The following is a 22,347-nucleotide window of genomic DNA, read 5'->3' as shown; positions in this document are numbered from 1 at the left end:
GACTACAAATCCCAGTGAACCTCGCAGCAGAGAGTGGCCGCCCAGCCCGATTCCCCGCCTCTTTGTCATTGTCATTGGTTTCAAGTTATGTCTCTGAAACGCGATTGGCTAAGGAGGCTTGTCTGTCAACAAGCGGGCACAGGAGGGGTTGGGATTTTACAGTTAGGCGAGGGGTGGGCGTGGTCGTTGAAGGATGGCGGGGAGGAGGAGTAGGCGGGCGGAGCCCCGGGCACAAGGGGGCGGGGCCTGTGTAGCTCGCTCTGGCTCCTGCGCTGGGTCTATCCGGCGCCGAGCTACCCCTGCCCGAGCGCCCTGCAGTCCCCGGGACGCGACTGTCGCGCTGCCCGCGCCTTGCCCTGGAGGCGGGAGCCGGGAGCCGCCCGCACCCCGAAGCCGAGCCGCCTGCGCCGGGACGTGGGAATCTCCCCGGCTGTGCGGCGATTGCAAACACGCCGCCCTGCCCCGCTTCCCTCCCCGTCGCTGCCGCCGCCGGACCCCGCGGGAAGAGGGGCCGACCAGGCTCCAGCCCGAACAAAGCTTCATACCCCCCTCGCCTGCCGGCTGCCGGCCCGCGCTGCCATGGTGTGGGGAGGCCGGGCCCCCCGTGCCCAGAACCGCGTCTGTCCGGAGAGGCGAGGCGCGTGGCGGCTCTAACGGCGAGAACTTCGACACCGCGGGGGACGCCCGCGGGCTGGGGGTGCCCTCCATGGGCTGGGCCCGGGCTTTATTGTTCATCTCCAACCGCTGTTGCTGCTCCTGCACCACGAGGCAAAGTTGGTGAAGGTTGGGGCGCCCTGGAGCCGAGGGAGGATGGAGGAGAGAGAGGGCGAGGTGAGGTGGGATGGGTTGTGCAGCAGGGATGCCAGCACCAGAGATGCTGCCTTGGAAAACATCCGGCAGGCTGTTTTGAGGAGAACAGCCCAGGTCTCACCTGTAAAAGAGGATCTTCCTCCTGGGCCATCGGAAGGATGCTTGGCTTCTGCTACAGTTCCGGACAGATTGAATGAGATGCTGGCTCGCCTCCTCATGCTTTCCCAGAGATGCCCCTTTAGAAACGTCAGGGAGAAGAGTGAGTCTATTCTAAGCAGTGTTCAGGTAAGAGTCCCGGTGCCTCTTCCAACAAACAGCCCTCCTATTTCTTATCTCTGAAGCAGCTTAGAGTACCTCATATTTTTAATAGGCGTTATCTTGATGTAGAAAACAGTATAAAGATATAGTGCCTCTTCAGCTGTATCACAGGAAAGCTTTCGTTTTTGAACTGTACTCTCTAGAGTCTAGACTGTATTGTGGTGTTCAGTTCAGACTGATCACGTTAATATTAAACTGGCAGTAGAGCTAGTTTCTGAAGAACTTTATATAATTTGTCCTGAGACATAACTAACCAAAATACTGGCAAAGTTTATCTGTCAGAGGAGTGCATAACATCGATAAGGAAGTAATCTGCTTATAAAGAAGTAAGTGGTGTCCTTAGACATAATCAGCTCCCTTTGCAAGTGAATTCCTGTGCAAATTTTCACAATGAAATATGGGTTTATTGTTGGGGCACAAGTACATTCAGGAGAGCATATGCCCAAATTGTTATTTTAATATAATTGTCAGGTGTTACTAGGGTTGTGACTAAGTCAGTCTTATTAGTATAAAATCAAGACAGATTGTGTTGTCTGAGGCCAGAGACCCTGAAGAAAAAATGCAGCAAATGGCTCATGGATCCTGGCCCAGCCTATACTGCATTGCTTGGCAGCAGCACAGGGTTGCTGTGGCTATTTCAAGGGTTCACAGGTCTGGCCCCTGTCGGGGTAGCACTGCAGCCATAGTCACAGCAACCTCAGGTGGTTCCCAGGCAATGGGTAGCAGCGGGGCTGGGAGTTGCAAGACCTTTAAATTAGGTATGTAACTGAGTAATATACGATTAACCACTAAGCCTAGGCTTAGTGGTTAATTTTCCTGACTACTCGCATTCTACCCTCTTGTTGCCTCTGTTGCTCCCACCTGGCACCCCATGCTGCTGCCTTGAGAGAGTCAGCTTCATGGGGTGGCAGGGGACTCCCTTGGAGTGGGACTGGAAAGCACTAGCTGCCAGCCCTGCCCCAGGACTATAGAGTAGTCAAGTAACCAATAAGAATTCATGCGGTTACTCGAGTATTCTGTCACTTGCTATCTAACATCCCTACTTTAAATAGCAGCAATTTAAGAGACTCACAGCTCCAGCCCCTACCAGACTAGGACTGCGACCAGGTGCTATGAGCCATTTATATGGTGGCACTGGCAGCAGGCTATAACTAGAAAGTGGCCAGATGCAGTCTGCAATCCAGATCCAAGTATTAGGTGGGCCAGATCTAGGACCTGGAACGCATCTTGCCCAGCCCTGAACTTGTCTATGCAGGAAATCTGTGGTAGTGCTGGGTGTAGAACCTATATCTCCGGTCTGGTTTTTTTTTTCTCCTTTGTCTCTTGCATTCATAAATTTTTATTAATTTAATTGCAAAATAAAATACAGTCCAAAACCATATTCTAGGTTATTTTCAGTTGATTATAGTTTTGTTTTTGTTTGCACTAAGAAGTGAATCTTGTTTTAGAGATTACAAGAGGAGGAAAGTTTTCTCTTACCCTTGGAAAAACTTTTCATTTGTGTAATTATGACATGGAGATCTCTTTTGCATATAGACTAACTCGTACTGATATGCATATCAGAGCAACATTTTGGAAATCAAAATAAATCCATGATGGTGCACGAGGAATCACTTTCACATATCTTGATTATTAGCACTTGTTTAATTCTTTAATGATAAACTAAATGAGATCTAACAAGATTTCAATCTTACTTATTTGGATCCGTTCACTAGTGTTTGGATGTGATAAATCCAAATTCAAGTTACATGACTACATATAAGCTAGCGTGATCATATAATCATAGAACCATAGAGCTGGAAGAGACCGCAGAAGGCCATCAAGTCCAGCCACCTGCTCTAGGCAGGACCAATCCCAACTAAATCAACCCAGCCAGGGTTTTGTCAAGCCGAGACTTAAACACCTCTAGGGATGGAGACTCCACTACTTCCCTAGGTAACCCATTCCAATGCTTCACCACCCTCCTAGTGAAATAGTTTTTCCTAATATCCAACCTGGACCTCTCCCACCACAACTTGAGACCATTGCTTCTTGTTCTACCATCTGTCACTACTGAGAACAGCCTCTCTCCGTCCTCTTTGGAAGCTCCCTTCAGGAAGTTGAAGGCTACTATCAAATCCCCCCCTCACTCTTCGCTTCTGCAGACTAAACAGACCCAACTCCCTCAGCCTCTCCTCATAAGTCATATACTTTAGCCCCCTAATCATTTTGGTTGCCCTCCACTGGACCCTCTCCCATGGGTCCACATCCTTTTTGTAGTGGGGGGCCCAGAACTGGACACAATACTCCAGATCAAAAACAGTTAATAGATGGAAGGACTGCAGACTGCTAGCTTATAGAGCAGTGGTCCCCAACCTTTAGAGGCTCCCGGGGGGGTGGGGCCACTAGTCTGGGGGCACACCAGGAGACGGGGATGCCCTTGCACCCGGCGCCGGCATATGCCTCAGGGCTGGGGCTGGGGCAGCCCGAGCACCTTGCGCCCGGGGCCGAGGCCACCTAAGCGCCTTGTGCCGTGGGCCCGGGGCTGGTGCCGCCGTCTGAGCCGCGCACCTGGGGCTGGCACCGGCGCCGCTCAAGCGCCGCGCGCCCGCATGTGCCCCAGGGCTAGGGCCGCCTGAGCACCGCGCACCCAGTGCCCCGGGGGTGGGCCAGCCCAGGTTGTCGGCGGGCACGCACAAATGCCTCAGCAGGCACCATGGCGCCCGCGGGCACCGCGTTGGGGACCACTGTTATAGAGCCTACAATAAAGCTTGTGTGTGATTTCACTAAGGCCACATCTCCACTTGTGGGAAGATAAACACAGCATTGGTTGATCTTCAGGCGTTCGATTGAGTGAGTGTAGTAAAGACCTGCTAAATTGAATGCTGCATAGTCCTACTCATCATGAGAAGTAAGGGAAGTTGATGAACGTTATTCCCATTGATCTCCCACTATGAGGGTGACAAGGGTGGTGCTGAAGCTCATCTTAAGGTATGTTGACTTCAGCAATGTTCAAGTAGCTAGGATTGTGAACCTTAAGCCAGTCTTCCCCCATAGTGTGGGTTTGGCCTAATATCCACATCTTTGTTCTCATTTACTGAACAAGTATTTTTCTCTTAAATGTTTTGATGGTAAGCTTTCAAGTCTGGCTTGATTTCATTTTTATGCCTATAAATCAATCCATAATTGTGTTAAATTTCAATAAATGTGTGACTCTTATCTTTTTCTACTTGATAATTACTATCTCTAAGCTTTGAAGCAGTAACTTTTGGGGGCTTGACCTGGAAAATCTAAGTAGTTTTTAGATGAAAATAAGAGTCATTTTGGTGGCAATACCTGTAGATGTAGATAAAACTCCAGAGCAAATTCCACTTAATGGCCTTCTTTGGCTAATAGCTCTGTGTGTGAGAGGCCATGACAGCTTCCCTGAATGAACCATTATGAGTTGTGCATCAAAATTTTAATACTTTTGTAAACATGTAAAACATTGCTTTTGTGGTTGTTTTTGAATGGAATTGCTAGAAGATCCCAACTAGATTACTTCTTCCATTTTGTGGAGTGTGGCTTGCTGACTGTGAAAGTAAGGAAAACATTCAAGCACCGTTTTGGCCCACATCCCACATCAGTAACATTCTGCAATGAAGATAAAAAGAAATACTTTGTGAAAAATTTAGTTTATTTGTGGAACTTGTTCCTTTTAGATTAAAAAGAGGGGTAAATAGCTCAGTGATCTAAAAAAGGTTTGAACTTTTAATAGGAATACCAGTTGTAGTTTAGCTAGGATAGAATTTAAAAGATGAGTTTCAAGAAGGCAGACTTTAGAAAACTCAGGGAATTGGCAGATAGGATCCCAAGGGAAGCAAGATTATGAGGAAAAACAATTGAAGACAGTTGGCAATTTTTCAAAGAAGCACAAGAGCAAACTATTCCACTGCATAGGAAAGATATGAAGTATGGCAAGAGACTGTCCTGGCTTTCCCCGATGATCTACAGTGGGATACAGTCCCACAAAAAGTGTAAATTAAATCAGATTACAAAAGGATAAATATAAACAAATAACACAGGTATGTAGGGATAAAATTAGAAAGGTCAAGGTACAAAAGAAGATCACACTAGCTAGGAATGTAAAGGGTAACAAGAAAACATTCTACAAATACATTAAAAGCAAGAGGAAGATCAAGGACAAAATAGGCCCATTAGTCAATGAAGAGGGGGGAAAAGCAGAAATTATGGGAATGGTGGAGGTATTTAAGAACTTGTTTGTTTTGGTTTTCACCAAGAATATTGGTGGTGATGAGATGCCTAACGTAGTGAATTACAGTGGAAAATTATTTAGGAACAGATGCTAAAATAGGGAAAGAACAAGTTGCAAATTACTTGGTCAGATGTCTTCAGGTCACCAGGGTTTGAGGAATTGCATCCTATAATACTCAGTGATCAGGCTGAGGAGCTATCTAAGCCATTATCTTTGAAAAGTCTTTGAAGACTGGGAAGATTCCAGAAAACTGGAAAAGGGACAAATATAGTGCCCATCTATTAAAAAAAAAAAGGGAAATAAGAAGAACCCAGGGATTTATAGACCAGCCAGCTTAATTTCTGTACCAGGAAAGATAACGAAGCAAATAATTACAGAATAAATTTGAAAACATCTAGAAGATAAGTGGTAACAAATAGAATGAATTTGCCAGAAACAAATGGTGTCTAACCAGTCTAATAGCTTTCTTGGACAGGGCAATAAGCCTTGGGGAGAGGGGAGGGGGAGGGAGAAGTGGTAGATGTAGGTATATCTAGACTTCAGTAAGACTTTTAATACAGTCTCACATGACCTTCTCATTAACAAATTAGGGAAATACCACCTAGATTGAGTTACTATAAGGTGGGTCTGTAATTGATTGATAAATACTCTCTGGAAATGGTTATCCAGTGATTCACAGTCATGTTGGAAAGGCAAAGCAAGTGGGGTTCTACAGGGATCACTTCTGGATCCAGTTCTGTTCAATATTTTATCAATGACTCAGAAAATGACATAAAAGAGTGTACACTCGTTTGCAGATGATACCAAGCTGGGAGGAACTGCAGATATTTTGGAGGATAGGACTATAATTCACTATTATCTGGAGAAACTAGAGAAATGGTCTGAGGTAAATAGGATGAAATTCAACATGGACAAATGCAAAATACTCCCCTTAGGAAGGAATAATCTGTTTCACACATACAAAATGGGAAAAAACTGCCTAGAAAGGAGTACTGCAGAAGGGGATTTAGGAGTCATAGTAGTCCACAAGTTACATATGAGTCAACAGAGTACTCCTGTTGTGCACCTCCACTTCCCCCAAACATTTTGGAATGCATTAGCAGGAGTATTTAAAAGCAAGGGACTTGAAGTAATTTTTTTGCTCTACTCCACACTGATTAGGCCTTAATGAGGATATTGATGCATTTCACAAAATAGGATTTTGCCCAAAAAAGCATATACCCAAATAAATCTCTTAGGTTATGTTTACACTACAAGATTTTTGCACAAAAACTGGCAGAGTGTCTACACCTCAAGCACATTTTTACTTAGGTAAATCGGCAGAACAGAGGGCCTTTGCCAATAGTTATTCTTCTCTCCACGAGGAATAACCCCTTTTTGTGCTACAGGCAGGCGTGGACACTACGGAGGGAGTTTTGCGCAAAAAAATTCTATCAGCAAAGGCACAGGTGATCTGATGGCCATCAGAGCTTTCTTGCGCAAGAGTGTCTATGCAGTGTGGATGTTCTCTTGCAAAAGCACATTGCTTTTGTGATGCGCTTTGAGGTCTAGATGCGCTTTTGCACAAGAAGTTTTTGCAGAAGATCTCTTCTGCAAAAGGCTTCTTGTGCAAAAACCCTGCAGTGTAGACAAATCCTTAGTCTTTAAAGTGCCACTAGATGCCTTGTTTTTGTGGATAAAGACTAATGCACCTACCTCTCTGGTAACTGGAATATTGTGTCCAGTTGTGGGTGTCACATTTCAGGAAAGATGTAGACAAATTGGAAAAAGTCCAGAGAAGACAAACAGAGCTGTTCAGCAGTCTTAAAAAAAGACCTATGAGGTAAGATTTAAAAGAACTGGGCTTATTTAGTCTAGAAAAGAGACGACCGAGAGAGGCCATAACAGCTTTCAAGTACATAAAAGGTTGTTACAATGAGGAGGGAGAAAAATGATTCCCCTTACCTTCTGACAAGGAACAATGGACTTAAATCGCAGCAAGGGAGGTTGGATATTAGGGAAAATTTCTTAACTGTCATGGTTACTCTCTGGAATAAATTGCATAGGAAGATTGTGGAATCTCCATCTTGGAATCTCCATTGTGGAATCTCCATTTTTCAAAGCTAAATGCCTGTCAGGGATGGTCTATCAGTGGTTCTCAACTTGTTTCAATCCATGGGCCACCAGGCCAATCAAAAAATTTTCGTGGACCACCTCCTTTTTGAGACATGATAAAAAAGAGCAGACAGAACATTTTGGCTTGAAATTTATTTCTTACTAACAGATTTTTGGATTCTCTTCTTGCTGACAAGCTTTTCAATGTTTGGAGTGGTACTTGATAATGCACAATGAATATCGCTTTCCACTGCAAGCTGATACCTCTGTTTGAACTTCATGTGCAACAAACATGAAAATCCAGTCTCTCACATATAAGTTGATGCAAATAGCAAAAGAAATCTGACTGCGTGTGCTGACAGATTTGGGTAACTCCTGGTCATGCTGGCCCAAAGTTTCTCTGTGTACACTCCTGGTACACGTGTTGAGCTGCAAAATCATTTTTCAGATCCAAGAATTCCTCCTGCAGATCCTCTGGAACACTATTAACATCTGTTGTAAATGGATTCCTGATGAAAGATAATCCATCCCTTGTCCTGTCCACCTCCGGAAAGTATCGTTGGAATTCGTCTCGTAGCTTCCGTAAGTGTTCGAGAATTTGCATCTGAATGGTTTCCTTTTCCCCAAGCATGGCATCCGCATATGGAAATTGAACCAAATTATTGCTTTCGACGCTTACGATCCAGAATTCCAATTTGTCAAGAAAAGCCTTGATGATGCTTTGGTGAGAGAACAGGTTTGCACCTTTCCCTTGCAGCTGAAGATTCTGTTTGTTCAAGATTCCAAAAATATCGACAAGATACGCAAGTTCTAAATTTGACTGCATCAGCACATTTCAGAATTCCTCTTGCCCTTGAGCCTGGAGAAATAAATCCTCCTCCTCTCTCAATTGAAAAACTCTGAGTACATTCCCTGCTGACAATCACCGTCCAGGCAAAACCTTTTGAACAGCCTGGTGTTCCGAGCCGATGATTTGATGTCATTCACCACTTTCACCAACCCTTTTAAAATGACGTTAAGTTGATCAGGCCATGTTTTTGACGCCAAAGCTTCCCTATGAATGAAGCAATGAGCTCTGGTTACCATCTGAGCACGCTGTTTCACTAGCATTTGGAAGCCTGATCTTGAGCCCAGCATGGCAGGTGTACCATTAGTGGTGACACCCACAAGATTTACCCAATCCAGACCATGTACTTGAAATAAATTAACAATTTCCATCACATCCTGAGCCTTTGTAGTGGTATCAAGAGTCTTACAAAAAAGAAACTTGTCTTTGAAGTCTCCCTCAATCATGTATTGTGCGAACACCGATAGCTGAGAGCACAATGTGACATCAGTCGATTCATCCAATTGTATGGCAAACAATGGAGACTTCTTTATTTCATCCACAACTTGTTCACTGATGTTCTGTGATATCTCATTTATCTGTCTCAATACTGTGTCATTAGAGACAGATATATCATTCAGCTTCCTTGCTACTTCCTCGACAAGAACAAGCCATGCCATCTCTTTTGCACAGGGGAGCACAAGTTGCTCTACAATGGTATGAAGCTTCTTGGCTTGTGTAACTTTGTATGCAACAATGCAGGAAGCGTGTACTGCATTGCTTTTCTTATTGTAGAATGCACTTGTTGAGTCGAGGCGCTGCTGTTTCAGACCTGATAACTGCCTCTCGGAATAATCTTTATCCTTTTGCAACAAGTTGGGGTGACACTTTTCGAGATGGAGTTTCAGCTTAGCCGGCATCATTGAGTCATTCCCCAAGACTTTGAAACAAATAACACATTGTGGCAAATCCACAACTTCTTTTTCTTGACCAGTGAAGCCGAATTTGATGTTGTCCTCCGAATACGTGCGCCTGATATTTCTTCCTGTTGTTGCCATTATAAACAAACTACACCACACCTGTAAAATAACACATGTAGCACAGGATGAAAGACACAGCAACCGCTCAGCATGATGGCGGCAGCTACACTGATGTTCAGAGCCTCAGACAGAAGTTACGGGCAACACAACGTGGTTGCGTCCTAAGTGACGCTATGGATGACGTGCCATGTGCTTGTGAACATGGCGTAAAACAGTCTAATGGCAGTGCCTGCTCACGCCATGTGACTTTGGACAATGTTCCTGCGGACCACAGAAAAAATCACCATGGACCACCAGTTGAGAACCACAGGATAATGCTTGATTCTTCCAGGAATGCAGGGGGCTGGACTAGATGACCTATCAAGATCCCTTCCAGTCCTATGATTAATCATGTTTTAGGACATGAAATGGTACATCTTTTCTTACTGTCCCTAATAAACTCTAGTATATCGTACAGCACAATATGGAAGTCATTCTTTATAAAGAATTGCTTTTAACTATAACTGAAATAGGGCTGTTGAAAACATTTCTCTTTCATTCGTATTCTCATCTATTAAAGAAGTTACCATATTTAATTTAAATTCCTACTAATTAGTTTTACATTTTCATTTGTAGCATCTTAATTTTTATCTTGTATGTTGTTGTGTAAAAGATGTTGTAACAGGAGAACTTGCTTTTTGTACTTAATCAGCACCACTTATGTTGCTTGGTTCAGCAATCTGAAAACTCAGAAGACAGAATCTTTTTTAATGTGTCAACTTTTATTGCAAACAATCTTAATTTGAGTGCTCATTCTTGCAGTTAATTGACGTGTCACCTGGAAAATACTAGGAAACAGAACCGGTTTTCTTTCCACTTTGAAACTGACTAGTCAGAAGCGAAATATAATGTATAAAGTAACAAAAGAAATAATTTGAACCTAACTGGAATACTTTTATTTAATATTTTTAAACAGCAACATTAAGGGACAAGATGACCTTGAATTACATTTAAATCTGAATGTTTTACCTATAAGAAACACCCAAGATTAATATAGCTGAAGGAAATTTAGTTTTTTCAGTGTTCCTTTCTGCATTTATAGACCTTTACATGTAGTCAATTGCACTGACTATTGCTCACTGAACTGTTTGAGGAAAGCTCTCATGCATGGATTTTTCTAGGCTCTGAAAGAGGGTATTTACAAGTAATTACAGCAGAAGAGGTCCCAGAGACATCTCTTCTCTCTGGGCCCTTGCAAATGGTTGTTGAGTGGAGAAAGAGAAACTGAGGCTCACTGTTGCTTCTACATCTCAGCCTACTGTGTGTGGGGAAGCAAGTGGAGTGGGAAGATGAGGGTGATCCTGTTACCTGCCCAGATTTCTGTACAGTTCATAACAGGAAACTACTAATGGGGGTATTTGTAAGGCTGCTGAAGAAACACCTCATACTTTCTCTGGACCTCTGCTCGGAGCCAGCAAATGGGGAGGAGTATGTTCACTAGAGTCCTTTCTGTCCCCAAACCTCTGCCTGGGAAGCTCCCTTAATTCAGACCCGTATATAGCTTAGGGATGTCAAGGACTAGTTGACTATCTGATAAGCCAGTGCTTATCAGATAGAAACCGCAAGGTGTGGGGGAAGTGACTAGTTGACTACCCTGTTGACTATCAGAAAGAGGCAGCAACTGGGGTGTGTGACAGGTCGCCTCAGTGCCTTGCACTTCGGCTGTGCTGGCCCTGGCATTCTGGGGCGAGAAGGCACCATGGCTTCTTCCGCGGCTCTGCGGCGTCTGTTCTGTGGCTGCCGACAACCTCCAGGGCCAGAATATAGCCCGGAGGAAGGGAGGAGGTGGGGCCGGAAGAAGTGGCTTAACTGACCAATTGTTGCAAAATGTATAATCCACATTGGAAATGGATTAAGTTAACTGTGGAGCTGGGTTAGTGTGGAGTAAAGTTTGAATAGGTTCATTTGTATTTGACTGTTACTTGATGTTCCAACTACTAACCAACCCAGCATAATTTCATGCCAGGACTAACTTTCCTGTTTCCTTGTGTGCCCTCTACTGTTCTGGAGTAACCTTGACTGGATGTGACCACCAGCATTTAAATGGAGGAGGCATGTAGCCAAGATCATCTCCATGTGTAATTGCAAACTCCTGGTATTGCATATCACATCTAACATTTGTTAAAGTAACCATGCCTCATGTACAGCTGTCTGGAGTCATGCAGGTTTACAGGATTTCCTGACCATTTGGGTAAAAGGGAATGCATCTCACCTTAGTCAATGACAGCCATCATAATAAGCATCTCTGGAACATCGTCAATACTATTCCAAAGCAAGGAGCTCTGTTGGCTAACTAAAGTAAGGCAAAAGCTTCAGGTGGTAGCCGAGTTAGTCTGTAGAGGATAAACTTAAAAACACAACAAATAGTCTGGTAGCACTTTAAAAACTAACAAAACATGTAGATGCTATCATGAGCTTTCATGGGCACAGCCCACTTCTTCAGATGACCAGAGTGTTGGATGTCCAGAGGATACTCTGGTCATCTGAAGAAGTGGGCTGTGCCCACGAAAGCTCATGATACCATCTACATGTTTTGTTAGTTTTAAAAGTAAGACACTAATAAAATTTCCAGCAACACTGAGACTACTTCAAGGAGTTAGCAAGCATATTTCCTAGAAGGCCATAATTGGAAGCTCAGACTGTCTACGCTACAATGATCTATTGGAAAAAGGTATGCAAATTGCGCTCCACAAAAAAACCCCATAGTGTAGACACAGCCTCAGTTTCTTATGGACAACACTGAAGGTAGTGAGGCTGTAGACCCTAAAATCATACACCTCTTGGAGGAAGAAGAACTCTCCCCTGAAAGCCAGGGTCCCTCGCAGGAGTCTGAAGCAGATTAAGAGGCTCATGCAGTCATTGTAAGTCCGATGGCCACCCAACATGATAGTTCTGTGGAGCAGCGCTCTGCAAATAAGTGTTATGTTAAACAGACTAAACAGATGGAGAAGGGGGTCTGAATGAACTGTCATCTGGGTGACCAATGGCTGCCACTATTAAAGACCGATCTAATATAGGACCTTTTTCAATTCCTTACTCCTCCACATTTGGTCAGAATGTTATCTATGCCAGGGAAGTTCAGAAATATGTCTGAGCCAAACTTATATTACATTTTATTTCAGACATTTTACTGGTCCGGTATTTTCTGGGGGTTTACCACCTGATAGAAGCCACAAATACTGGATTGTCGGGGCCAGTACCGGACACCTGGCAACCCTAGTCATAACTAGCGCCTGCATTTACAATAGGCCAAGGACGTAAGTTGGGGGATTTTGGCCTCTTCCCCACTTCGGAAAAGGTCATAATGGTGGTGGCAGGGGGAGGATCGTAAAGCGGGCTGTTATAAAGCAGGGGCCTCCTGTATTTGTGGCAGGGGTGGGAAACCTCTCTTGGGTTAGGAGACACTGATCCTACAGAAAAATCAGCTGGGGACCACTCAAACGGGCTGGGGACCAGCAGGCCTGGAGCGGATCTGTCCAGGGGTTTGGACTGTGCCCCAAGGCAGGGGATTGGGGTGCAGGGTCTGGGAGGAGGGTTATGTGGGTAAAGATATGGGAGTGGGAGTGGCTGGGGGGGCCAGACACTTACCTAAAAGTGCTGCTCGCCCATTTCTCCCACAGGAGCTACCTGGCCATGTGCTCAGGGATTAAAAGCCTGAGGGGAGCGGTGATTGGTGGGTTCCCGCAGCACCATGTTTCTCAACCTCATCAGATTCATGGACTCTTACTTGAAGTAGAATTTTCTTGACATTTGTAAACATAATACATTTTTTTTTTTAACTCTGTGTATCTGTGATACCAATGTAGGCTTATATAATTTGTTTCAAGAGGTTGACAGGGAATACTTAAACTTGCAAGATAAGGATGTGCAAAGAGTGAGATTTTCTTTTATGTAGTGTAATATATTTTCAGCACTTGCGGTGCTGCTGGTAACGCCACTATTGATGCCCTTTCTGACTTGACTGATGGTCATGATCCAACACTTGAGAAATGCTGCTTCAGCAGTTTCTCTTGTCAGGTTATTCTACTGTAAAATTGATTTAATCATTAGGATGCCTTTCTGAATGTTATCCAATTGGAAATATTTTTGACTTTCAGGAATTATATTGAGTCCCTTTAAGGCAGAGGAATATTGAGAGCCAACTGTATTCAGAACAATGCAATTCTAGTAGATTTATACTGGATTGCATTTGTTTGAAAAAGGGATTGTATACATTAGAAAAGTTGGCAAATGTGAAAACTTTATTTTTTCAGACCCTTTTATCCCTTCCTGTTGGAGGGTGTTAAGTGCTTCATGAGATTTTTCCCTGAAATGAAGCTTCTTTCCTTTTCAATAGAACATGTTTCTTTGACAGCATAATGCTGATGTTGCAAGTCAATTTTTAGTCAACTCTTTTTTCATAGAGGTTTGCATAGTTGAAATGTAAACATGGACCAGTGAAGTATGGACTCTTTCTTATGGAAATAATTGATTAGCTTGCTCATCCTTTTTCCTCTTCTCACAAATATTGGCCCTAGCATAGGTGTGAGAGGTTTAGAGGAAGGGTAGTATGCACATGCAGTCTTCTACACACTCTGGATACAGGGGCCAGTAACAATAGTCATTTCCCTGCTCAGGGGAGTAGAGAGACTGGTTCCTCTGTGGACCCCGCAATGGTACAAATTTATCTAGAAGACAGGCCTTGATGCAATCTCCACCTCTGTCCCCCTCCCTCCAGTCCTATAACACTCACCCCAGCACAGAGCCAGAAAGTGTTCTTGGCAGGCTACACTATCCTGGGGGCTTGCTTGACAGGCTTGTACACTCGCATATGGTCTAGGAAGAAGATTATACTTTGGGTGAGTGTAAACGCAATTCCTCAAGCTTGTCCTGGGGCAGTAAAGCTGTACAGCTGCCTCCTCCTTTGAGTTATGACTAAATTATCTGTTTTTTTTTTTTTTTTTACCAGAAGGCACAGTTGAAAAGGTACCTGGCAGTTACTGTCAGCACTGCTAACTGGAGTGGTTCCCTATAAGGTGTGCCCCTGCATGGCCACAAACAAAGAATACTAGCCCTGCCCAACCTCCTTTGCAGAGCCACACAGCAACACTCACCGCTCACTTTCCTGCTGAATCTCTATCAGAGAGAGATGGCAAAGGGAGGGGAAGAGGAGCCGGTGCTTGGGGAAGCTGGCTTAAAAGCTGGTTTCCCCCCAGCGCTGTTTCCACACGGGGTAGGGGATGCAGAGGTTCAAGAGGGAAACGGCACGAGTGGGGACTGAAGCAGTCCCCACACATGCTGGTTGCCCACTGTGCCTCTGCTTCTCCTGCTGCCCCACAGCAGCAAGGGAGGTGGGAACCAGGAGCTGGTTAAAAGCTGGTTCCCCTCCTTAAAGAGGTGGTGGGAGGGATAGGGGAGGCTGCTGCTGTTGCCAAGTGGCCCCTCTTCGGCGCAAACAGGGGCTGCTGGACTCAGTGCAAGCTGGGACTGAGCAGTCCTGGCTTGTGTTGGTCTGGGACTCTGTGCCTCTGCGTCTTAAATGTCGTAAGAGCCTGGCAGCTCTTACGACGTTCAAAATGCAGAGCCACAGTGCAGGTGATTCCCAGAATAGGCACGAGCTGGGACTGCTCAGTCCAGTCTTGAGCCAGTCCTGAAGCTACTCCTCTTGCAGCTCTGCAGAATGGTCCTATCAACTAATTGTATTAACTATGCGGTTACCTAGCTAATTGTAATTTAAGATGTTTCATTCCAACATCAAAAACTTTTTAAAGACTATTCATTATTAGACTATTACACTAAGGAAAACCGTATTATCTTTAAAGCGTCACTGCCTCTAGTTTACTATAGAGCTTCTATATAAAACCTTTCCTAGTTCCCCTACTACCTGGTTTCTCGATGAATTTTTAAAGAAATGGTACACATTCTCATACCTTTGTCCCCCCCCATTTTCCCTGTGATAAAAATTAACAATAATTAGTGTAGTATTACAAAGTCAGACAAGTCAGCAACTTTGATGTTCATCAAGGCTTGGCAATATTCTGGTTTTCAGGAGAATTTTGTCCATCTTATTTACTTAAATTATCGAAGTCCAGAATGTAAACTTCTCTTTAGTATGTTTTAAGCTTCTTTCAACATGCTCCAACCCCTTTCTTCCCTGTGGTTGTGGCACTTGTAAGTACTATTGCAGCATAGGTCAGATGACAATTCATCTGACTTCAAGGTATTCTTTTATAAGCGCACATGACCTCAGTGTTGGTGCACAAAGCAAAACTCCGCTCACCAATGGAAAATCTTAGAGGGAAGACAGCTAACTGGGCTATTAAAAGTCTAGTTGGTGGTGCAGCATGGGTCAGGAAGGCTTCCTTCCTGCCTTGGCTCACGTGGCTCCTGGAAGTGGCAGCCGCGTCCCTGTATCACTAGGCACTTGTGCTATCAGAGAAAAGTTCTGCATGCTGCCCCTACCCCAAGCACTCGCTCAGCAGCTCCTATTGACCAGGAACTGTGGTCAGTGAGACTTGCGGGAGCGGTATCTGCAGGCACAGGCTGCACACATCGCACAGCGCCACCCCTGTAGCTAGGAGCTGGAAATGCTAGCTGCTTTCAGCAGCCACACAGACCCAGGGGAGGCAAGGAGCCTGCCTTAATCTTGCTGTGCCACTGATTAGGACTACTTGAGGTAAGTGCTGCTTGGCTGGATCCCAAACCTTCACCTGCCCCCCAACACTCTGCCCCAGGTTAGAACATCCTCCCACACCTAAATGCCTCCCAGAATCCACACCTTAAATGCTTGCCACTAACCCTGAGCCACCTCCAACAGCCTGTCCCCATCCTGGTTCCCCTACCCCATCCCATATCCCAACCCTCTGCTTTGCATGGTCAACTTTAGGGCAGTGTAAACAATGCTCTGTGAAGGTCCAAGTTTTTGGCCTCTTGTAGGTGTCTTGGCCTCTGGGAGGTGTCCCACAATGCCCCATTGTGAACGCTCTAGCTAAGACTTTCAACTCTGCCTCTCTTCAGGTGCACAGGAAAAGCTCCAGGAAAATTTGAATTCCATTTCCTGTGTGGCCAGCATGATGAGCAGACCTCAGAACAGGCAGCACACCTGATCATGAATGCCCAGAGTTGCAAACGATCACCAACATAGAGCATGCAAGAGATTCTGAAACTCATTGCTGTGTGGGCAGAAGTAGTAGTAAAGGAAATGTTGATAGTTATGCCAATGTCACACAGGGCATGGAGAAAGGTTATGTTGGGCTGCCCAGAAGTGCTGTGTGAAAATAAAGAAGCTGAAGCAGGCATACCAGAAGGCAAATGGACGGTCTGGATCATCACTGCAAACATACTGCCTCTTTAAGCAGCTGCATAATATTCTAAGGAGAGGACCTGACGTTTTTCTTAAGCCAGTCTATGGATTCCTCCCAGGAAACTCCTTAGGAAGCCTTGGGCAGCAACATGGAGGATGTTGAATGAGGAAGAGACTGGTCAGCAGGCGAGTGGGATAACTGATGTCACTGACAACCAGGACCTTTTTATAACTTTGGAAACAATCCCCTCCTCCCAGGATATCTTACTGCCAGGCCCTGATGGTGGGGAGGGCCCTCTGGATGAGTTCATATTTAATCACACTGCAAGTGGGTTAAGGCAATTGGATGTGATCTGTGGCAGCCACTGTGCCTACACTGTGGGCTTTCCCAGAATAGCTTGTTAATGTGTTTGGATTTGGAGCGGTAATCTTCCCTGTGCATTTCCATAAAGCTCTCCATCTTTCTCACCAAGTTTTTGGGGAGGCCTGCCTTATTCCATTCTCTCCAGTAGGATACCTTTTCATGCCAAGCAGTAAGTGGTCTGGCATCATTGCAGCACAGAGCATTGCAGGATAAGGCACATATTTCTTGGATATATTCAGTCAGCTCCTGCTCCTTATCACTCTGTGATTCAGAGAAGACTGATATCTGATATGACAACATGAATAAAGCAAGGGAGCCTACTAACTGAAACCACAGCAGTAAACCTTTGTTTGTTCATCCCCAATGAAGCATGGCTAGAGCCCCTGCTATGCCGCCATGTCTAGCCCCCTTAATCGTGGAGGCTCCTCTGTGTGAGCCCCTGTTCATCTTCCTTGCCTTTACCTCCTTCCCCCACAGGCTCCTGCAGAAAGGGGGCATGCTGAACACAGTAACTATGTAAGCCCCTGCCTTGCTGCCGTGCCTGGTCCTCTGCCCCCTGCAGGCTCAGCCTCAGCCTCAGCCTGTTCCACCAAACCAAGTCCAGCTGCTCCCCAAAGATCTGCCACCAAAACCAAGTACAGCTGCTCCCCAAAGATCTCTTGCTGCCAGGAGCCCCAAAGGTTTAACCAGTTAACTGGAATTTTACATTCCTTTGGCCTTGTATTATAACACTTCCTTTCTAGGCTAAAAGAAGGTAAGAGTTTAGTCTCAAATAGTTAAGAGAAACAAGAACGATTAAAGGTCTACAGAACATGACCTATGAAGGCTGAAAGAATTGGGTTTGTTTAATTTAGAAAAGAGAAGATTGAGGGGGGACAAGATAGCTGTTTTCACGTATCTAAAAGGGTGTCATAAGGAGGAGGGAGAAAACTTGTTCATCTTGGCCTCTGAGGATAGAACAAGAAGCAATGGGCTTAAACTGCAGCAAGGGAGGTTTAGGTTGGGCATTAGGAAAAAGTTCCTAACTGTCAGGGTAGTTAAAACACTGGAATAAATTGCCCAGGGAGGTTGTGGAATCCCCATCTGTGGAGATATTTAAGAATAGGTTAGATAAATGTCTATCAGGGATGGTCTAGACAGTATTTGGTCCTGCCATGGGGGCGGGGGACTGGTCTCGATGACCTCTCAAGGTCCCTTCCAGTCCTAGTATTCTATGATTCTATGAGTATTCTATGAAATGTTGTTTTCCAGACTTTTTGGACAAAATAGTCTCTTGTAAAATTAGAGCCCCTTTTACTTTAGTTTGGAGGTAACCAAGACTTTATTCAGACTTTCAGAAAGTCTTTAATTGTCAACTATGCCCTCTCAAAAACCTTTCTTAGGCTTTTGTCTAAACTTTTAAAAGTTTAAAGTGTGGCTGCAGCAGCACTATTATAGCAGTGCTTAAACTCAGTGTGGCTAGTACCTGAGTGTTGGGAGAGATTTCCTAGTGCTCTATGTAAACTACCTCCACAAGGGGAATAGCTAACAGCGCACTGCAGTAGCTTAGTTCACACAGATGCTTTACTATGCTATAACTTGCTGGAGGAGGGAAGGCTTCCACACTACCTGAGCCATAAAATGAAGTGTCAGTGTAGACTTAGCCTTAGATTATGTCTACACTAGAGAACTTACAGAGGTAAAGCTGTACTGATGCTGTAAGAGCTCTCCTACAGCTACTCTATGCTGAATGGAAAGAGCTCTCCCATCAGCATATTTAAACGACCCCCTCCCCCCAACAAATGGAACACTTCCACTTACGCTGGTGAAACTGCATTGCTTGGAGGTGTGTGGTGGTTTTTTTCATACCCCCGGGTGATATCTGTTTTGCTAACATAAGTTATAATGTAGACCTGGCCTTAAATGTTTAGAGTTAGGGGTCTGGTGTCCCCCCCCCCCAATATAAAATTTTGGCAAGTGTTGCCTGTCACTTTGAAAGGGCACACAGCTTTTTTCTTATGCTTTGTGACGGACCAGGCCGTGTCTGGGCACAGCTGAGTGCGTCCGCTCAGGGCGAATTGCTCAAATCCGGGGCTCCTTACAGCCCCCGACTGGCGACCTCTCCACACAGGCCAAAAACCAGTCTCACAGAGCGCTTCAGCAACCTGCCTGAAGCCTCCCGAGCAAAACCCCTCAGACACCCCAGCAATATCCGTGCCCCAGATGGCCCCGGGCCTCATACACAGGTGGGGGGTCCTAGCACCCAATCCCACCTACCCCGAACAAGTCCTGTCCGGTTCCAAGAAACCAGCCACAGATCCCTGGTCAATTTACCCTCTGGATCTTACCCACAAATCACGCTGGGCCAATCCTTTAGAATCTAAAACTAAAGGTTTATTAACACAAGAAAGAAAAGCATGAGAGTAAGGTTATTAAAGTACAGTACGTTACATGCACCGAATCTCCCAGTTCTCGATGCAGGCTCTAGCAGAGGTGTTGCAGCTGCTGGTTTAAAAGTTCTTATTGCACATCCTGAGATCAGGATGGGTTCACAGGTCTTCCGGGCTCTTCAATCCCTGCAGTGCTGCCTCTGGGATGAAGTGCTGAGCTGAGAACAAAATGGCATCGACCACATGGCCTCTTTATACTCCTTCCTGGCCTCTTCTAATATGTAGCAGGTCACCTGGTCCTCAGCCTCTCTCTGTTCCCTGCTGGCTGCTCTCAGGACAGCCCCCATTCTTTGGGTGTGTCTTTGGCCCATTGAGAACCATTGTTCCACAGGTAATTAGCATGTCCACAGGCTCCACAGGCTTGGCCCTGTCCAATGCTTAACCACATGCAGGGAAATCTTCAGTTTCCACACAGATTACAGATCTACACACACAGACATTATATACTCACATAAACAGTGTACACAGGATCAGAAAACAACAAGCTCCCATTCAATACCCCACATGGCTCCCTTTCATACAGATTTCTGGGGCCAGCACCCCCACCTAGGGGTGCAGCAGCGATCTGGCTGCTTCCCTCCAATTCGGTAATGTGACATGCTTCTTTTACTAGAATAAGCTACTTGACCCTCATTGAGAACTGCAGGCATTTTGTCTTTCTCATTCACATCTAATGAAGTTCATTAATCCGGTGTTGATTCTATGATGCATTCAGTTAACCTTTTAGAGGAAAATTAGAGACCTTGATTACCTGAAATGTGTGGAGTACTTTAACCTTTTCCTTGAAATATGGTATTTTTATTACATCAGTAAAATGGTATTATTTTGATTCTGTAAAGAACACAATATATGAACTTCTAGTACAGGGGTTGGCAACCTTTCAGAAGTGGTGTGCCAAGATTTAACTTATTCATGGATGTGTGTGTGTGTGTGTGTGTGTGTGTGTGTGTGTGTGTGTGTGTGTGAGAGAGAGGAGGGGGAAACGGGCAGTCTGGGTACAGTGACCATATTTTCTAATCCAGCTGCAGCTAGGGAGAATGGTTTAATTTAAATTATGAAACATATTAAGCGTTTTAACTTTCTCATGTTAGTTTATCAAACTTCATTTAAAATAAAGTAAAATATTATATCCAACACAAGGCTTCAATGTTTTCTTTATTTATGACGGGTACAGAACCTTTTTTTGGGGTGGGGCCAGTAACCTACAGAAAAATCAGTTGGGGACCACAGAAATGAGAGGCAAAAAACCTCCAAGAATTCCCAACCCTCACTGATGAGGCTCCCACCTGAGACACCTCACTCCTCTGCTCCAGCCTCACAGGGTAAGGGACAGAGAAGACTGAGTTTCAGGGTTTCCCGTAGGCCAGATTTACTTTTCTGGGGGTTTGGAGTTACTAGATTTTATGGGCATCCTTAGGCTGTAGGGTAGGGACAGAAATGAGGGGTTCAGTGTGTGACAGGGCTACCAGTGAGTGGGATAGAGATGGGGGTGAAGAATGGGGAGAGATTGCAAGGTCTGCGTGGGAGGTAGGGTGCAGAAGCAGGCTGGGCATTGGGTGTCTGGCCAGGTAGAGGGAGCAGGAGCAAGGGAGGGTGCAGTGTGTGTCCAGGAGGGAAGGTGCAGGAGCAACAGTTGATATAGGATCAGGGTGGGGGTAGGTGTCTGGCCATAGCAGGAGGGAGAGTGTCTGGCCAGGAGGGAGGGTGCAGGATCAAGGGAGGATGTCAGAGCAAGCTGAAGGTGTGGAGTGTTTTTTGTTTTTGTTTTTGTTTTTTTTGGGGGGTGGGGAGGAGAGTGAGTGAGAGGATTGGAGTCTGAGGCTCTGGGCATGAGGTGGGACGCTTACCTGGCTTTGCACCCCCTTGCAACATCTGCTGTGGCCACACTGTCCCAGAGGCTGGAGGTGAGGCTGCCATGGCCTCGCAGTCGTGGGCTGCACCCAGAGGTCATGCTGAGGAGCCTCAGTCCCAGTGCTGCCTCCTCCCACTGTAGCTTAACCTGCTATGGGGAAAGGGAGGGCTCTCTAGCAGCTGAGAGGGGGAGGAAGGACAGGCGGAGCTCTTGCCCCACGTGCCACTGCATGTGTCTTATGGCATGTGTGCTGTATGTTGCTGACCCCTGTTCTAATGTCACCAGTTTTTTTCATAATTCCTTAATTTAGCAGTGCAGATTGAACCTCTCTAGTCTGGCACCTTTGTTACCTGACGTGTGCTTAATCAGAGAATTTGCCAAACCACGGTTACATGTTTACAAAAATAAATGATTTTTAACATCCCTAATTTTAGTGACATGGCTATGTCAACACAGCCTTGTTGCTATGTTGCTAAAAGTCAGGCAGTGTAAAAACACTGTCTGTACTTTTGCCAACAAAAAAACTCTCTTCCTGCTCTCCCCCCTCGTACCGCCCGCCCTGCTTCCCTCCTGTGGCATTTGCTTTGTCAGCAGAAGAGCACTCTTGCCAAAGAAACACTATTTACACTTTTAACCTTTTGGAAGGTTTAAGCACATGTTAAAGACAAAAGCTCTGTGGCTCAATTGCTAGGGTAGGCAAAGCCTTATTTGCCCTATGCCAATGGATATTTTGTCTCACACCAAAGGTAATGCTGGCAGGAGATTTATCTAGTAAACAAACAAAGATTTATTAGCTAAGACAAGTTATTGTGAGATTAAAAAAGTTAAAATGCAAGTGAGTCAAAGTTTGTTAGCGCAGTTGTAGTAATCTTCAGATTTCCTGGAGTCCATGGGGGTTACCCACAGTAATTCTATAGATGTCTGTCCACATGTTAGTATTCCACCTTGTTAGTATCCAGATCAGTTCAGAGAAACAGGATCATTCCTTTAAACGGGTGTTTATAAATCCTGCTCACAGAAGACAATCTGAACATCATACTTAGAACCTGTGTGGATACA

General features: G+C 45.1%; 2 protein-coding genes across 6 annotated transcripts in view; one reads left to right on the top strand and one right to left on the bottom strand.

Moving 5' to 3' along the window:
* The window catches only part of CEP57L1 (centrosomal protein 57 like 1), a 92,982-nt gene that overhangs the window by 34,496 nt on the left and 36,139 nt on the right, over positions 1 to 22,347 (bottom strand). The gene's annotated exons all lie outside the window — the stretch shown is intronic.
* The window catches only part of SESN1 (sestrin 1), a 131,419-nt gene continuing 109,292 nt past the window's right edge, over positions 221 to 22,347 (top strand). For 4 of the 5 annotated variants that reach the window (XR_012902192.2, XR_012902191.2, XM_006123188.5 and 1 more), the window contains exon 1: positions 221 to 1,095. Coding sequence is in view for 3 of the 5 variants with exons in the window: in XM_006123188.5 (XP_006123250.1) it covers positions 811 to 1,095 (285 nt within the window). In the remaining 2 variants the exon portion in view is untranslated. The remainder of the gene's footprint in view (positions 1,096 to 22,347) is intronic. The other variant, XM_006123187.5, reaches the window with a different exon arrangement.

Source organism: Pelodiscus sinensis, chromosome 3 (genome assembly GCF_052426305.1).
Source record: "Pelodiscus sinensis isolate ZL-2025 chromosome 3, ASM5242630v1, whole genome shotgun sequence".
Classification (NCBI taxonomy): Eukaryota; Metazoa; Chordata; order Testudines; family Trionychidae; genus Pelodiscus; species Pelodiscus sinensis.
The sequence above is the reverse complement of the archived record's forward strand: the minus strand, read 5'-3'. Positions and strand labels throughout refer to the sequence as shown.